The sequence below is a fragment of the Vipera berus genome, assembly GCF_964194415.1.
Source record: "Vipera berus genome assembly, chromosome: 1".
In the NCBI taxonomy this organism is placed as follows: Eukaryota; Metazoa; Chordata; class Lepidosauria; order Squamata; family Viperidae; genus Vipera; species Vipera berus.
The window spans coordinates 10,585,672-10,604,740 of record NC_138202.1 but is presented as its reverse complement, the minus strand read 5'-3'; the positions used below and the strand labels follow the sequence as shown (position 1 = coordinate 10,604,740).

The 19,069-nt window shown below is 43.0% G+C and overlaps 1 protein-coding gene across 3 annotated transcripts in view; it reads right to left on the bottom strand.

The window, feature by feature from the left end:
• Positions 1-13,651: 13,651 nt before the first annotated feature.
• The window catches only part of FSTL3 (follistatin like 3), a 28,674-nt gene continuing 23,256 nt past the window's right edge, over positions 13,652-19,069 (bottom strand). For all 3 annotated transcript variants that reach the window (XM_081312826.1, XM_081312825.1, XM_081312824.1), the window contains 3 exons: positions 17,314-17,529; positions 16,176-16,403; positions 13,652-14,041 (listed from right to left, as the gene is read on the bottom strand). In XM_081312826.1, the coding sequence (XP_081168952.1) occupies positions 13,989-14,041; positions 16,176-16,403; positions 17,314-17,529 (497 nt within the window). In that variant the 3' untranslated portion in view covers positions 13,652-13,988. The remainder of the gene's footprint in view (positions 14,042-16,175; positions 16,404-17,313; positions 17,530-19,069) is intronic.

Genomic DNA, 19,069 nt, shown 5'->3' with positions numbered 1-19,069 from the left:
TACAACCCGCCTTGCCTACCCTACAAGGTTCCATCGAAAAAAGGTGCCGGAACTCCGTTCTGGGCATTCTATGACAAAAAAAGCCCTGCTTCTGAGTATGGGTAGTCCTCGAGTTATGACCAGAACTGAGCCCAAAATTTCTGTTTCTAAGCAAAACATTTGTTCAGTGAGTTTTGCCACAATTGTTAAGTGAATCACTGCAGTTGCTAAGTTAGTATCATGGCTGTTAAGTGAAAACTGGCTTCCCCATTGACTTTGCTTGTAAGTAGTTCGTAAAAGGTGATCACATCACCCTGGGACACGGCAACCGTCATAAATTTGAATCAGTTGCCAAGCGTTCGAATTTTGATCACATGACCATGGGGAGGCTGCAATGGTTATAAGGGGTGGAAAAATGCTCAGGTCACTTTTTTCAGTGCCACTGTAACTTTGAACAGTCACTAAATAAACTGTTGTAAGTCGGGGACTACTGTACCTGCACAACTCAAAATGCTGGATATTACCTATAAGGCCTCTCTTGGCATAGGGCCTAGCTATCGGAGGTTACCCCCAGAGATTTCCTCAAGGTTATCTCGTTCCTGTTACAGTGTGCTGCTCTGCTCTTCACTTTTTAACCAAGTTCCCTCCATAGGTTCCAGGTCTGGACATTTTATTTTTATTTATTTGTTTATATCCCAACATTATTATTTTTACAAATAATTCAAGGCAGTGAACATATTCAACATACTTTCCTCTTCCTATTTACCCCGCAATAACAACCTTGTGAGGTGGGTTGGGTTGAGAGAGAGAGGGACTGGCCCAAAGTCACCCAGCTGACTTTGGTGCCTAAGGCTGGACTAGAACTCTCAGTCTCCTGATGATTGGCCCAAAGTCACCCAGCTGACTTTGATGCCTAAGGCGGGACTAGAACTCTCAGTCTCCTGATGATTGGCCCAGAGTCACCCAGATGACTTTCATGGCTAAGGCAGGGCTAGAACTCTCAGTCTCCTGATGATTGGCCCAAAGTCACCCAGCTGACTTTGATGCCTAAGGTAGGACTAGAACTCTCAATCTCCTGATGACTGGCCCAAAGTCACCCAGCTGACTTTGATGCCTAAGGCGGGACTAGAACTCTCAGTCTCCTGATGATTGGCCCAAGTCACCCAGATGGCTTTCATGGCTAAGGGGGAGGGAGACTAGAACTCTCAGTCTCCTGATGATTGGCCCAAAGTCACCCAGATGGTTTTCATGGCTAAGGCGGGATTAGAACTCACAATCTCCTGCTTTCTAATCTGGTGACATAGTACCGAGCAGGGCTTTTTTTTGTCATAGAATGCTCAGAATGGAGTTCCGGCACCTTTTTAGGATGGAACCTTGTAGGGTAGGCAAGGTGGGTTGTATGACATGTGTGGGTTCCGGCACCTTTTTCTTTTACAAAAAAAGCACTGGTACCGAGACAGCATTGATTTTATCTGTTGATGACCTACATTGATGCTAGGTGGCTGGGGAAATCTAGGAGTTGAAGTCCACATATCTATCTCCTGTTTGCCTGTCCTGTGATCAGGTAGCTTAGTTTGGGTCCTGCCAAATGAGAATATTATCTACCACAGGGGGATCCAGAAAGGGGCACGGACATGGCCCGTGTGCTATTCCTTTTCAAGATGAGCTTTTATTTATTTATATCCTGCCTTTATTACTTTTTTTTATAAACAAATTGAGGCAGACAACATACCTAATACTCCTTCTTCCTATTTTCCCACAACAACCCTGTGAGGTGAGTCGGGCTGGGAGAGAGGGATTGATTGGTCCAAGGTCATCCAGCCAGCCTTCATGGCTATTATTATTATTATTATTAGGCATTATTATGAAATGTGCAGGAAAAGAAAGGGAACTCACTGGGGAAAAAATAATGGCAAGAAAGAAGAAGAAAGGAAGGAAATGGACGTAAATCCGATCTAATGACCACAAATTGCCTGTTGACTTTAATAAAATACTGAAAAACCATCAAGATCTATTTTGTAACTGATTATTGAGATAATAATAATAATAATAATAATAATAATAATAATAATAATAATAATAATAATAATAATAATAATAAGTTGGAAAGGACCTTGGAGGTCATCTAGTCCAACCCCCCTGCTCAGGCAGGAAACCCTATACCATTTCAGACAAATGGCTGTCCAGTCTCTGTTATTTAATACAGGTCAGAAGCTGTCTGTCTCTTTGAATATTACTTGCTAGGGATGCTGCCAGCATCCTAGGTATCGACCAGGTATCTCCTTAAAATGTAAGATGTTCCGAGTAGTGCAGGTTTTTTTCCTGCAATAATTCCAGCAAAGCTACAAAAACCTGCGCTACTCGAAGCATCTTACATTTTAAGGAGATACCTGGTCGATACCTAGGATGCAGCAACCTGTGTCAACCATTAGTGCCAGTCAATTTGAATGTTCAGTTGACTGAGATTCATGTTTAATGGATAAAAAGTTGGAAGGGACCTTGGAGGTCATCTAGTCCAATCCCCTGCTCAGGCAGGAAACAAATGGCTGTCCAGTCTCTGTTATTTAATACTGGTCAGAAGCTGTATGTCTCTTTGATTATCACTTGCTAGGGATGGGGGTTGCTGAGCTGTTGACTTTATGGCCAGCTGCTAATCTGGGGCCCTGGCCAATCCCTGATTGAATTCCTGCCAATTACAGGTAGTCCTTGATCTACAGCAGTTCATTTGGTGAATGTTGAAAGTTATAACGGCACTGGAAAAAAGTGACTTACACGTTTTTCACACTTATGACCATTGCAGCGTCCCCACAGTCGTGTGATCAAAATTTTGACACTTGGCAACTGACTCATTTTATGACAATTGCAGCATCCCGGGGTTTTGTGATCACCTTTTGCAACCTTCTGACAAGCAAATTCAATGGGGGAGTCAGATTCACTTAACAACCAAGTTACTAACTGAACAACTCCAATGATTCACTTAACAGCTGTGGCAAAAAGGTCGTAAAATGAGGCAAAACTCACTTAACAAATGTCTCACCTAGCAGCAGAAAGTTTGGGCTCAATTGTGGTCATAAGTTGAGGATACTTACCTATATCTTTTGCTGATGAGATACTACACAGGTATCTCATCGGCAGAGCGCTTATGATATTGTCCAACAGAGGGCGCTGTAACTACCAGAATGGTATTTTTTGTCAATAAACATCCATTGAAGATAATTGAAATTTGTGTTTTTCATATTCTTTTTTGAGAGCAAACATGTTTGTACTTTGGGGTGGGTGGTGGGAGGGAATCTGGCCGGTGCAGCTGTTATCCCCAGCATGCCACCAATATAATTATAATCCCTTTTCCTCCAAACAACAGAACTGTTTCTAATTTCTGTTATTTAATGTTCTAGAGACTGAAAAATATGCTAACCAATTGCAGATTGGAAAGAGACATAAATTACACTCCCGTATGTCCACACATTGAGTCCTTCCTCAGTACAATAACTCCAGATAAATTGGACTCCAACACCCATATGGCTTTTCATGATGAGAATTATTGAAGTTGAAGTCTAGTACCTCCCAGGATCTATGGAACTTTACTTCTAAGAAGATAGGCTTGAATGATGCTGTATCGAAATTAAAATTTCATCAATAAAACTTGCTGTGAAAGTGTGACATACATACTATTTTCTCGGAAGGAAGGAAGGAAGGAAGGAAGGAAGGAAGGAAGGAAGGAAGGAAGGAAGGAAGGATGGATATAAGTTTGGTATAGTGGTTATATATATGCCTTACACACACACACACACACACACACACACACACACACACACACCCCATAGATATTTCATTAATACATGCATGCATACATACATACATACATACATACATATACATACATATTATTTTTGACAATTTGCAGTCCTCCTTTTCAGTGTATAATTTAAACCGGTGTTTTTCAAACTTGGAAACTTGAAGAGGTGTGCACCAACTCCCAGAATTCCTTAGCCAGCATTGCCAAGTATTTTGGGAATTGAAGTCCACATCTGAAAAATGCCCTGTCCAGGCAAGGTTACTTTGGTAGCTGGTTCTAATGAAAATTAATGGGAACTCACCGGAGGACTACCCATTCAGAATAAGTGATGCTACCTGCATGCATGTCACGAGATATATAGAAAAAGGGAAAAGCTTTGATTACATGTTTGTTTATTTGTCAGATTTAGGTACCGCCCATCTCACTCTGGGCGGTGTACAGTTAAAAGTATAAACACCATATAAAATGCAGTACATCAATAAAAAGGAGCTAGATAGAAGCAACCATAAATATTAACTAAAAGGTTGAGGGAGTACCTTAAGCTGCCATCCACCCATTAGGATTGCGTTCTGCTGTGGAGCCCCATGTACTGTAAATTGGCAGAGCCATTTTGAGACACTCTCCATTCTGCAGGTGCCCCTAAGTTAGCCTCAGCCCTGTTGGACTTAAAAAGAATAACAGAATAGGAAGGGACCTTGGAGGTCTTCTAGTCCAGCCCCCTCCTCAAGCAGGAGACCCGACAAATGGTTGTCCAATCTCTTCATAAAAACAGCCACAACTTCTGGAGGCAAGTAATTCCACTGATTAATTGCCAGGAAATTTTTTTCCTTATTTCTAGGTTGGTTCTCTCTTTGATTAGTTTCTACCCATTGCTTCTTGTTCTGCCTTCAGGTGTTTGGGAAAAGATAGATTGACCCCCTCTTCTATTTGGTAGCCCCTCAAATATTGAATGATTGCTATCACGCTTCAGAAAAACCATCCAATCCTGCTTTTTTGCAACAAAAAAAATCTGGAGATCTGATATATCCCCTCTCTGCACAAGGCCCTTTGGGCTATTACAAATGTTTTCTTCAGAGTGTCATTGGCTAGGACATTTTTTAAAAAAAATGTTTTAATTTATTGAATGTATCTGGCTATCTATCTTGCACACCTGACCCTGGGTGGCTAACAGAATGTGAAACATCAGTAGAGTAAAAATAACAGATTAACACAAAATAACCCTAAGCAAAAAAAAAAACATAAAATGGTTTGCTGGAGTAGTTTTGGACCATTCTGATCAGTTGCAGCTTCTGGATGTTTTCCAAGGGGAGGCACATGTAAACCAGATTGCAGTGATCTGCTTAAGAGGCAACCGAAGCATGGCTGCCTGTGTGTGTAATGTTCCTAATCCAGGAAGGGCCATAACTGGCACACCACACAAAGTTGTGGAAAGGCCCTTTTGGACAAGGTAGCCACCTGATCCTCAAGCTAGAGCTGTGGGTTCCAGAAGGCCCCGCAATTCCACACTAAACCCTGTCGAAAACGAAAGATGAAACTAAGAGACCAAAGATGATTCTTCTGGGCGAGATGAGAGGATGGGATGGAGCCAGTGGTGGGATTGAAATATGTGAATAACTGGTTCTCTGTATGGATGCCGCTTCCAGAAGTCCGTTCTGAGCCAGGGCAAAAAATAAAAATAAAAAAATTAGCAACCAGTTCTGCCCGAACTGGTGCGAACCAGCTGAATCCCACCACTGGGTGGTTTTCTTTTTTTTCTTCTATTAATTCTTCGCTATTTATTTATTTATTTATTTATTTATTTGTTTGTTTGTTTGTTTGTTTTTATATACCGCCCTTCTCCCGAGGGACTCGGGGCGGTGTACAGAGTAAGGTAGGTATACAGTTAAACAATAGTAAAAACAATAGTAAAAAACAAATGAAACCCCAAGAGCTATCAGGCCAGGCCGGACTGCTGGAACAGGTAAGTTTTTAAGTCGCGCCGGAAGGTGCGAAGGTCGGGGGCCATCCGGATTTCGGTAGGCAAGCAGTTCCAGAGGGTTGGTGCACCCACTGAGAATGCCCTCCCCCTGGGGGCCACCAGCCGGCATTCTTTGAGTGGTGGCACCCTGAGGAGGCCCTCTCTGTGGGAGCGTACAGGACGGAGGGGTGTTGACGTTGGCAGAAGGTGCTCCCGTAGGTAATCCGGACCCATGCCATGTAGGGCTTTGTATGTCATTGTTAGCACCTTGAATTTCACTCGGAAGGCAACCGGAAGCCAGTGCAGCTCACGGAGGAGAGGTGTGATATGGGAGTATCGGGAGGCCCCCAAAAGTGTTCGTGCAGCTGCACTCTGCACTTTGTAAGCTGCTCCAATACTTTTGGAATGGAGCAACCTGGCAACAAGAGCCGTAAAAGAGAGGAATCAATCTAATCATCCTGCAGTGTAGTCTTACCAAGGCATTGTAAAGTGGCACTATCTGGCGAAACGTTAGTTACCACTTTATAATGCCTTGGTATCATGGCTGCCTTGGAATACTGCATCCAGTTTTGATTGTCACGAAACTCTGGAAAGATTCTGGAAAGAGTGCAGAGAAGAGCCACAAAGATCATTAGGGGGCTAGAGGTTAAAACATATGAAGAACAGTTGCAGGAATTGGGTATGTCTAATCTAGTGAAAAGAAGGACTAGGGTTGATATGACACCAGTTTTCCAATATCTAAAGGGCTGCCACAAAGAAGAGTGGGGGTGGTGGGGGTGTTTCCAACCTATTTTCCAACCTATTTTCCAAAGGTTTGTCGTGCCAGACAAACCTTATTGCATTCTTTGCCCAAGTGGCAAAACTAGTGGACCAGAGGAATGCTGTAGATTTAATTTACTTGGATTTCAGTAAGGCATTTGATAAAGTAGATCACAACCTACTACTTGATAAGATAGAAAAATGTGGGTTAGATAACATCACCACCAGATGGATTTGTAGCTGGCTGACAGGCCGTACTCAGTGTGTGGTCCTCAATGGAACTGCATCTACATGGAAGGAAGTGTGTAGTGGGGTGCCCCAGGGCTCTGTTCTGGGCCCAGTGCTCTTCAACATCTTCATCAACGATTTGGATGAGGGGATAGATGGGGAACTCATCAAATGTGCAAATGACACCAAGCTGGCAGGAATAGCCAATACTCCAGAAGATAGGCTTAAGATACAGGAGGATCTGGACAGACTCGAACACTGGGCACTATCTAACAAAATTAAATTCAATGGTGAAAAAAGTAAGGTTCTGCATTTAGGGAGGAAAAAGCAAATGCACAGGTATAGTATAGGTGGTACCTTGCTCGATAGTAGTAACTGTGAGAGGGATCTCAGAGTCCTAGTGGACAATCACTTAAATATGAGCCAGCAGTGTGCTGCAGCTGCCAAAAAAGCCAACACAGTGCTAGGCTGCATTAACAGAGGAATAGAATCAAGATCATGTGAAGTACTAATACCACTTTACAATGCCTTGGTAAGGCCACACCTGGAATACTGCATCCAGTTTTGGTCACCACGATGTAAAAAAGATGTCGAGACTCTAGAAAGAGTACAGAGAAGAGCAACAAAGATGATTGGGGGACTGGAGGCTAAAACATATAGGGAACGGTTGCTGGAATTGGGTATGTGTAGTTTAATGAAGAGAAGGGTGAGGGGTGACATGATAGCAGTGTTCCAATATCTCAGGGGCCGCCACAAAGAAGATGGAGCCAAGCTATTCTCCAAGGCACCTGAAAGCAGGACAAGAAGCAACGGATGGAAACTAGTCAAGGAGAGAAGCAACCTAGAACTAAGGAGAAACTTCCTGACAGTTAGAACAACTAACCAGTGGAACAACCTGCCTCCAGAAGTGGTGAATGCTCCAACACTGGAAGTTTTTAAGAAGAGACTGGACAGCCATTTTTCTGAAATGGTATAGGGTTTCCTGCCTTAGCAGGGGGGTGGACTAGATGACCTCCAAGGTCCCTTCCAACTTATTATTATTATTATTATTAGCACCAGAAGGCAAGGCAAGAAACAATGGATGGAAACTAATCAATGAGAGAAGCAACCTAGGAATAAGGAGACATTTCCTGAAAGTGAGAAAAATTAATCAATGGAACGGCTTGCCTCCAGAAGCTGTGAGCGCTCCAACTTTAGAGGTTTGTAAGAAGAGATTAGACGCTGGACAGCCATTTGTCTGAAACAGTATAGGGCCGTGGTGGCGAACCTATGGCATACGTGCCACAGGTGGCACACAGAGCCCTCTCTGTGGGCACGTGCGCTGTCACCCCAGTCCTAGGCCTTCAGATGGGTTTTATAAAACCTTTTTGCTTTAGGCCTCCACTGCAGTGTGCAAAAAAAAAAGGTTCAATCAATCAATCAATCAATGTCAACTTCTTGCGGGGGGGGGAGAAAAAAGATCTCGCAAAGTTGGAATTGATTGATTGAACTTTTTAGTCCCACCCAGTCTGCCATTACCACTGCAGCCACGCCCACCCAATTGGCCACCCAATGGATCATACTCACCCAATGGTCACGCCCATCTGGCACTCGACGATACATAAGTGGGTTTTGGGTTGCAGTCTGCGCCCTCGGTCTCTAAAAGGTTTGCCATCCCTGGTATAGGGTCTCCTGCCTTGAGTAAGGGGTTCGGACTAGAAGACCTTCATGGTCCCTTCCAACTCTGTTATTCTTTTATTGTGGCCTTTGCTTCCCACTATGATGTTGGTACACTTGCTAGATTCACATGGCTCTGCTAGAAAAAGATCCTTTCCAGCTGAAGGGTGCTCCAAAATCACTTTTAAAAAATCTGACTGCCAGGAAAGAGCAGATGTATAAAACTGTTTGGAGGGAAATTGGAGAGCTCTGGTCACATTTGCTGGATACAGTTCAGAGGGCGGAAGAGACAGAGTAGGAAAAAGCAAGACTCTGATCATTCCAATCTCTCTGAAACGTCCCAGAGAAAGTTTCCATGGCTGTGTTCTTTGACACAACATCTTAATCCAGTTATGGCAAGTACGGCATTTTTTAGATTCACACAGTGTATTCAACAATAGATGGATGGATGGAAGGAAGGAAGGAAAGAAAGAAAGAAAAGAAATAAAGAGAGAAGGGGAGGAAGGAAGGAAAAGAAATAAAGAGAGAAAGGAAGGAAGGAAGGAAAAGAAATAGAGAAAGGATGGAAGGAAGGAAGGAAGGAGGGAAAGAAGGAAGGAGGGAGGGAAAGAAAGAAAGAAAGAGAAAGAAAGAAAGAAAGAAAGAAAGAAAGAAAGAAAGAAAGAAAGAAAGAAAGAAAGAAAGAAAGAAAGAAGAAAGAAAGAAGGAAGGAAGGAAGGAAGGAAGGAAGGAAGGAAGGAAGGAAAAGAAATAAAGAGAGAAAGGATGCAAGGAAGGAAGGAAGGAAGGATGAAGGGAGGGAGGGAGGGAAAGAAAGAAGGAAAGAGAAGGAAGGGAAGGGAAGGAAGGAAGGAAGGTAGGAAAGAAGGAAGGAAGGAAGGAAGGAAAGTTTAAAACCATTACACTTAACTTGTGTGAATGCAGATGCTAGGACTCTTCCCAGTCTGGTTAAATTTAGTCCATTCCATCCCCATAATCTTGGGCTAAAAAGCTGTTTTATAATGTGCTTAATATTTTAGACGGAAATAGAATTTTCAGTTTAAAATAGGTTAAGCTACTTCATCCAGGGCCATTAACTCTTGCCCAGTGGCCTCAAATAAGTCGGAATATTGATCTATTGTTTATCCTGAATGCAGACGATTACAGAGAAAGCTGCATTTTCAAGATTAAACTATTCAGAGATCTAATCCTGCTTTCTCCACTGCCATGATCTCATGGAGGGGAGGGGAGGGCCAACTTCCTCCCTTGTAATGTGACAAAAACGAAGCATCTCTGTTCACATCTCTTTCTTCTAGCAATGCCAAGGCTAAGCATTAAATTAGGTTCCCTGGGAGTCACCTGGCCCAACAATGACCAAAATAATGATTTAAATTTCTCTGATTTTTATAAGCCTACTTCTCTGCTGAGCTGCCTTGCAAGTCTGCTGAGGTGATAGCAGCCTAAAGATGAAATGCTTCTGCTGGTTTGCAAACTGAAGAGAGAATTCCTCTCAAAAGTCCAAACATCAGTGGGCCAAATATTTTTGTCCTAGATGGTATGGGAAGTCAGCCCCCCCCCCGAGAAGGAAATATTAAAAGGGCAGAAAAATATATTTCCTCAAAGGATCTTAAAGAGGCAGAAAAGCATGCCCAGTTTTCTTAATAGTCCCAAGTCTCCCTCCCCCAGCAGAAACCAGCTCTGTAGAAATGCAGATGTAAATCCAGGAAAGTTGAAGCCAAAAGATTAAGAAGACAAAGACACCTACAATCTACATACCCCACCCAAACTCTAAGAGTCATCAGCCCCAGCTCCAGGGAAGCAGGATATGACCTTTGGGACATAATAGGATTAACCCATCACCATCAGAATACCAGAAAGGCACACTCAGACTCAGGTCAAAGTTCATGCCACAGGAACAACTCCAAACGAAAGGCTCCAGAGGGTATAAAAACCCACTCCCTACATGTGCTCACTCTTTTTTCTGCCAGAGCCATCTTCCTGTCTGGCTCTCCTCTTCAATAAACTGTAACCTTCTTCCTAAAGCAGTCGCCGTGTTATTCCCAGCTTGGACTGAACCACGATGAAGACTTTTCTTCCAACAATTGTAACATGTTTGTGTGTGTGACAAGTTTGAAAAGATTGTCCAGTGATTGAAACTTTTTGACAGTTTATTATTAGCTGTATCCACTCATACATTCACCAGGAGTGAGTTGAAAGTGCTTACAGGTGAGAAAGCAAAAATAAGTAAATTGAAGGAATACCTTAAGGTCCTCTGTCCCCTCTAGGGTACAAATGAGTACAGTGCACACATAGGGCTAGCAAAAGGCTAGCAAAAATTAGGATGGAGATGCAATGCTCTTGAGGAAGTCTTTATAGGACTTTTATGTAACTTTTTTTTAATGCACTGGACTACACAATATTTTTTCATAGAATTGTGCCTCTCAGCAAGAGGCACATGTCCAGGAGCTAAAATGAATCGGCCCTTTCAGGCAGAAGGATACAACCTCCCGCAACAGGAATTAACTTTAATAACTTCCTGTTCCCTAGGACAAAGACGGTGTTTCCTGACCTTGTTTTCTGCCTCCTGTTTGTGGTGTCACTGCTGCTGGGGCACCACAGATTCCCTGCCTTTTCCATTTGGCCTGAATGAACCCTGTTTTCCTCTCGCTCCCTACTTTGTAAAATTAGAACCATCCCATCTGGAGTAATTTGACAATTGCTTCAGAAACCAATTATGGGCAGTCATAAATCTTTGCCTGCTGGATGATTTGTCAAGCTGGATGTGGTTAGAAGACACATCTGTTGCTTTTCCTGAGAAAAATTAAATAGAGGCCACCAAAATTCTTTAGTAAGAAGAGTTGTAGCTTGTACACTTGATTCAAAACAACCCCAAACCACAACACTGACATTTACGCATTTCAGCGACAAACTTGACTTGGCTTTCCGTTAATCGAATTGTGCAACCACCAGCATTTTACAGGTGAAAATAGGAGGCAACTCAGAAAAACCTGGTGGGTGTGTGTGTGTGTGTTACTCCCCCCAAACACAGCAAAAACTCCCATGAGGTCAGGTAGATTGCAATGGTCGGGACAACATCCGAATCACCCTTGAATAAATTTTCACAAACAAGAAATTCAGAGGAACGAAAAGAACAAATTTATTAGTGCTCCTCCAGACTCTTCATTTTGTTTTGCCCTAAATCTTATAAAACAATCTCGTTTAGCTTTGGGGAATATGGAGATTGCCAGCCAATCATTCCTGTTTGCCCAGCACCTCAGTTCTTTCCCCTTCAGTCAAAAAAGCAAAAGAAAATAAAGAGAACAAAAAGACAAGGCCATGCCATTTAACCCCCATCCCCCATTTCTTTAGTCCTCTCTTAATTGTTCAAATTCAGCAAAAAGGCTTATTCTTTGATGTAGCCAAGAGACTGCTAAAGAAAAGTGGGTTTTTTTGTTTAAGTTCTCCATAGTAAAGACTTCAAATGGAATGTGCCCATTATGATCGCAAGTTGTGATGGTTGTAAAGCGGGTCACCCATAGGACCAACCTGATTTTATCAACTTTTGTGTCAATGGTTGTGAAGCAAATGCCACAGTTGTTAAACTGGCTGGGGAATTCTGGGGGTTGAAGTCCACAGGTCTTAAAGTTGTCAAGGTTGGACACCCTTGTTCTCGAACGACATCCGATAAATGAAAGCGTGTAAAAAAATATCAGATAGCCAGTTTGATCTAGCTGTTAAGGCACCAGGCTAGAAATCAGGAGATAGGGATTTCTACTCTTGTTTTAGGCACAAAGCCAGCTGGGCGATCTTGGGCCAGTCATTCTGTCCCAGCCCTAAGAAGGGGGCAATGGCAAACCACTTCTGAAATCTTTGCAAGGAAAATGTAGGGACTTGTCTAGGTATCCACAGACTCAAGACTAACTTGAAGGAACCAAAAAATAAAAAATCAGGGACTCAAGCATACTAAAATAGAGAAATTGCCTAGAATAGAATAGAATAGAATAGAATAGAATAGAATAGAATAGAATAGAATAGAATAGAATAGAATAGAATAGAATAGAATAGAATAGAATAGAATAGAATATCATGCTGTCAGTAAAAGAATGCTATGTACACATTTTACAACACACACAGTGAAGCAATGACAAATTTAAAATGGATATATAAATAAAATTGTTTGGAAACTGGCTATCATCAGCGTGATACTTCCCAATTACACACACACACACACACACACACACACACACACACACACACACACAGAGTGAGAGAGAGAGAGTGAGAGAGTGAGTGAGTGAGAGAGAGAGAGAACTTATTTACATGGTGAACTTCCGTTGCTTGGAAAGTTCATAAACTTTCCAATTTTTTGAGTGGAGATGTGTAACAATATTGAGGTAGTCCTCGACTTAAGGCCACAATGGGGACCAAATTTCCATTGCTTTGCAAGATGGTTGTTATTTGAGTCACACCTGATTTTGCGACCTGTTTTGCCACAGTTGTTATGCAAATTACTGCAATTGTTAAATGAATCATGTGGTTGTTAAACGAATCCAGAGTCCCCCATTAACTTTGCTTGTCAGAAGCTGGGTTGGAAGGTCACAAATAGTGATCACATGACCCCGGGGTGCTGCAATTATCATGAATACATGATAGCTGCCAAACACCTGGATTTTGGTCATATGACCCTGGGGAATGCTGCAATGGTCGTAAGAGTGTGAACTGATCATAAATCACTTTTTAAAAGGGCTGTTCTAACTTTGGTCACTAAATGAATGGTTGTAAGTCAAGGAGACTTCATCTCCAAGAAGACAGAGGAATCAAAAAGGAATAGTTGATTAAATCAGAAGGAACCTATTACTGATGTCTTCAACCAGAAAGTTTGGATAGAGGAGGGTTGAATGAGGCAATGAGGCAGGCTGGGAGTTTTGGGAATGAGGTTATATGCAGCAATAAAACAGCAAGGCAATATACACAAAGACAAAAAAAGGGTAAAGAAAATGGACAAATGAAATATTTTAGGCAGTTCTAGGGAGAACTGGCTCGGTTTTGAATTAAGCAAATTTCATTTTGGAATGATAAAAATGGATTTTCCTTAGAACAACGGAAGAAAACTTTTCTCATTTTTGGAAGAAAATCTGTGTGAAAAGGGTTTGGGAGGGACCAGGTGCATCCGCTAGAACAGGGGTCTCCAAACTTGGCCGCTATAAGTCTTGTGGACTTCAACTCCCAGAATTCCTCAGCCAGCCATGCTGGCTGAGGAATTCTGGGAATTGAAGTCCACAAATCTTAAAGCGGCCAAGTTTGAAGAACCCCTGTGCTAGAAGCAGGACTAAAAATGTCAAAATGGTGGCAGTGACTGAGAGATCAAAGCCCCATCCCCTTTTAAACGGGTGGGGCTATGACTGCTTGGTCCTTGCCACCATCTTGACTCTTTCCTGATACCTTTGGTATAAACAATGACTTAAGAATTGAAATGCGTCTACATCTAGGTTACATCTATTTCTATTTACATAAATAAGATTTTTTTTCCTTTTGGTTTTAATAAATACCAGGTATATAATGTACAGTCTGTACGTTATTACAGATAATGCCCCTGAACGTTAGGAACTGGACAGATCACCCCAAAATAGATTTTCAGATGTAGTTTTCTTCAGCATCATCTGTGTCCAAGGCGTTTTTATTCAGAGCTGTAGAAGGAAAGAAAGGACAAATTAATCCCTTTTATTCATTTTTATGCCTGGCATCATTACAGATTGTCCTTGATTTATGGCCACAGTTGGGACAAGAATTTCCATTGCTAAGCAAGGCAGTTGTTAACTGAGTCGCATCCGACTTCAGAATTTTTTTTTGCTGCGGTTGTTAAGTGAATCGTTGCTGTTGTTAAAAGTGAAGCTCAAGGATGTTTAGCAAATCTGGTTTTCCACTTTTGACTTTGGAATGAGCTGCACTGTGAAGAGGCTTCTCTTTAAAGCAGACATTGCTGTTTTTTTTTCTGAGAAGGACTCTACCTGGTCTACAAGAGGCAAATGGGAAAAGCTAAAATAGAATCAAGGGCTTCTATTTATTTATTTTGTGGAAGTTTCCATGTGTTTTTAATTGCTTTGGAATTTTAGAATTGTAAGCTGCTCAGAGTCACTTGGCGGAGTTGGGCGGCCATAGAAATCAACAAATGAACAAATAAATAAATGCAGAGATAGGTCAAAAAAGTTGAGATGGCACTCATCTTTTAGGGGACTGGAGGCTAAAACATATAAGGAACGGTTGCTGGAATTGGGTATGTCTAGTTTAATGAAGAGAAGGACGAGGGGGGACAGGATAACAGTCTTCCAGTATCTCAGGGACTGCCACAAAGAAGAGGGAGTCAAGCTATCCTCCAAAGCGCCTGAAGGCAGGACAAGAAGCAACGGATGGAAACTAACCAAGGAGAGAAGCAACCTGGAACTAAGGAGAAACTTCCTGACAGCGAGAACAATTAATCAGTGGAACAACCTGCCTCCAGAAGCTGTGAATGCTCCAACACTGGAAGTTTTTAAGAAGAGAATGGACAGCCATTTGTCTGAAACGGTGTAGGGTTTCCTGCCTGAGCAGGGTTGGACTAGATGACCTCCAAGGTACCTTCCAACATTATTATTATTATTGTTATTATTATTACTACTATTATTATTATTATTATTATTATTATTATTATTATTATTATCAACAACAACAACAACAACATGCAATAGAAAGCTGATTTATCTATATAATTATTCAATTTGAATGTATTTTTGCATATGCATTGCAGATTCCATTTTAATTTTTCTACACCCCTCTCCCTGGTTTTCCCTGAAGGGAATGAATCAAATTAAGTTCATTGCTACCAATTCCTTTTGCCTTTCTTCCTGTTAAACCAATGCAATGCAGATTGGGGAATTCTGGGAGTTGAAGTCCAAGTACAAGTAAAGTTGCAGAGGTTGAGAAAGTGTTTCTCAACCTCTGCAACTTTAGTTGGACTTGGACTTCAACTCCCAGAATTCCCCAATTTGCATTGCTTGCTGGAGAATTCTGGGAATTGAAGTCCACACAACTTAAAAATGTGGGGGTTGAGAAACACTATATTAAACCAAACATTTTAGATGGCTTAGGTATAATTACATCTTGAGGCCTCAGAGTGAACCCCTAGTTTTAAAGAGGGTTGCTTATTTTGTTCCCAAACTAGGCCAGCTAATGCTTCTTTTTTGGAGGCCCATTGCTGTTGAGAGCAATGGACCCTTGTCCTTAAATCTTGCCTGGGGAAAAAAAAACATGTTTGTTCCCCATAATTGCTCCATCTAAATTTAATATTCAAGGGGAGAATGCTCTCCCTCCCAGTTTTGAGTAAAATAAGATTGTCCAGATTTGGGACAATCATGATATTTGACATTGGGGGTGCAAACCCAGAAGCAATTGCTAACTGCTGCAGGAGTTTCTCCTGGGAGGGGGAGTTAAAAATTCAAGATGGTGGCCACCACCAAGCAATTAAAGCAGGGGTCTTCAAACCTGGCCCTTTTATGACTTGTGGACTTCAAACTCCCAGAATTCCTCAGCCAGGTACACTGGCTGAGGAATTCTGGGAGTTTGAAGTCCACAAGTCATAAAAGGGCCAAGTTTGAAGACCCCCTGAATTAAAGTCATAGCTCATGTAAAAAAAGGGCAGGGCTTCTATTAGACTGTGATGGTTGCCATCTTGAACTTTTTGACCCCTCCTGTGTGAGTACCCCTGAAACTACAAGATCTCTGGCCCTTTGGTGCAGAGTCACTGGCTCATGCCATGCTAGTTTCCCCCATCAAAGCCAAACTTACCTGTACATCTTCCGTAATGCCGGATCCCTATGGATTGACCAAAGTAGCAGGTGGCTCGCCGTAGGTGGCAAGTAGAAGGGTAGGTCACGTTGTTGTTCCCACAGATTGTGTGGTCTAGGCTGGTGGGGTCTGGACAGGGTTCAACTCGACACATCACACAGTGAGCACTCCCGGTCTGGTCCACCACACAGGTGTGGGTTCCGGGGCAGACAACACTGGAGCAAGATTCTGTTGTAAAAAAAGACATTGAGATCAACCTTGGCAGGTAGCATTTGGTGGTAGACTGTCTCTTGACATGGAGGTTTCTTCCATTTCTATGGAACACAATAGAAGGATGCCCAGAGTCATGGTATTGGGATGAGTGGCCATATAAATCAGAAATTTTGGGCTCAGTTATGGTCGTAAGTTGAAGACTACAATTTTTATTACCCAACTACCCGTGTTTCCCCCAAAATAAGACTGGGTCTTTTTTTTGCCTCCAAAAGAGGCACCAGGTCTTACTTTTGGGGGATGTCCCCTCTGGCACCGACAGCCCCACCCAGCCGGCCCACTTCTTCTTGGGCCAAAGGAGCAGCTTCATGCTGCAGCTGCATTCCAGCCTGCATTTTGCAGTCAAGCCTTTCGGCAGGCCTCTGCAGATGAATACTGAGCTGTGGATTCAATCCATAGCTCAGTCCTCAGCTGCAGATCTCTTATACAACCAAGCTATGGATTGAATCCATAGCTCGATTCTCGGCTGCAGTGGCCTTCTTTGAAAAGCCTCTGAGTGCAAAATGCTGGCTGCAGAAGAGGCCGCAGAAGAAGTGGGCCCGAGAGGCCAGGCTGCAAGGTAAGTGGATGCAGGGTGTGTGGGGCAGATCCACGCCCATTACCCCTGCCCTAGCTTGATTTTTAGGTGTGTGCCTCACCCCAAAAGTAGGGCTTATTTTGGGGGTAGGGCTTATATTAGGCCCACCCGCAAAAATCAAGCTAGGGCTTATTTTGTGGGGTAAGCCTTACTTTTGGAGAAACAGGGTAGGTAACTTCGTAAGTGATTCTCTGCCAGGCAACCACCAAACTCAGAGACCACCAAGGACTCCACAATTCGAGATCCCTGTCTGGAGATCAGAAGCCCCCATGGAGGAAGAGCCCAACTCACTTTTGCATTGTCCTTGGTACATGACCTCCAGGTCAGGCAGGCCTTTGCATTTGGCGGTGAGAAGCTCACATTCATCTTGGTAGGTGAAACCGTTGGAACCACATACTTGAAGCTTTCTGGGAAGGTTGGAGCAATCAGGAGCACAGATACACTGCGGGCGTCTATGCTTCATTTTGCAAACCTTGCCTGCTCCACAGTCTACCCCGTCGCAGGATTCTGGGTGAAGAAATAAAAACAAAGGGTCAACCGTGGTTAGAAGTAGTATAAATCAGGGTGCATCTCAGAAAGTGGAGAAGGACAGATCATTTGTGTGGCTTTCTTTATAAATAATGTGTGTGCCTCTGTGTGTATCAAAATAATTGAGTCCCATCTCTTGATCTTAAAGGGCATTATAAAAATGCTTTCTCAATCTTAGCATGAACGGATACGAATGCACAGGTAGTCCTTCACTTATGAACACAGTGGAGACCAGAATTTCAGCCACTAGGAAAGGTGGTCGTTAAGCGAGTCCTGTCCGATTTTACAACATTTTTATTTTTGTGCCACGGTTGTTAATTTTACCCCTGCGGTTGCTAAGTGAACCACGCAGTTGTGAAGAGAAGCTGCTTTCTCTCATTAATGTTGCTTATCAGACGCTGTCTAGCGAGGTCTCAAATGGGGTGAACACAGGAACATGGTAGAATAAACAGTTGCAGTGATTCACTTAACAACCAGGCTATTTTTTTTTCTTTCTAAACTTGGGCAAGACTTACTTAACAAACTGCAATTGGTATTTCCACAAGCATCCGCAGTGCAACTGGGATCTCCTGGTCCAGGGTCAAGCCCATCACACTTGCCAAATTGCACTACTGACCAGCCACCAGCTGGCTGACCCTTGTCCGCCGGATCACTTCTGTCTCCTTCGGTAGCTGCACCAGGGCTATTCTCAGGCCCAGGGCGTGTTCCCCGCCACATCTACGTGCAGGCCGAACTATCCGCCCCAACCAGCCATGTCAAAGGAGGAACCCCCAGACTGCCGAGATGTGTCTGCCTGAGCAGGCCATTGTGGGGAAACTGTATTTGCCAGAGGAATCTAAAAGAAGGGGGTGGGTGTGTGTCACGTCGGCTGGAAAGGATCCTAGAGAAAGCTTTTATCAAACAATGGGCTTCCCTGTTTCGCACCGAGCTTCCGTGACATAAAAACAAGAACAAGCAACAAATCAGAAGAAAAACTGTCTGGCGAAACGGGAGTGTGTGTGTGTGGGGGGAGGGTGGTTTGAGGGAAATATGCCTCTTTGGGCTACAGGGGAGGAAGGAGACAAATGGGTACATTGTGTGACTGGGGGACCCCGGGGCAAAAACTGTCTGGCGGGGTTCAAAGCAGGCGGGTGAGGTGTGCAAAACTCATTTCCCTGAAGCGCAGAAGTCTGGAGCAAAACGTGTGTGGGCCTTTCTAGAAGTCTGGGAGAATGTTGGCCAGCAACCAAGTTGAGGGCTGTCTTCTTCTTCTTCTTCTTCTTCTTCTTCTTCTTCTTCTTCTTCTTCTTCTTCTTCTTCTTCTTCTTCTTCTTCTTCTTCTTCTTCTTCTTCTTCTTCTTCTTCTTCTTCTTCTTCCTCCTCCTCCTCCTCCTCCTCCTCCTCCTCCTTCCTTTATTTTCTTCTCTTTTTAAGGACATTTCGTGTGATATTTATGGGGAGGAAGTTGAAGGGAGAATCTCTGAGGGCCAACGGTGCCTTTTCTTATCTTGGCTGGACAATTGATCTGGAGACGAGTGGA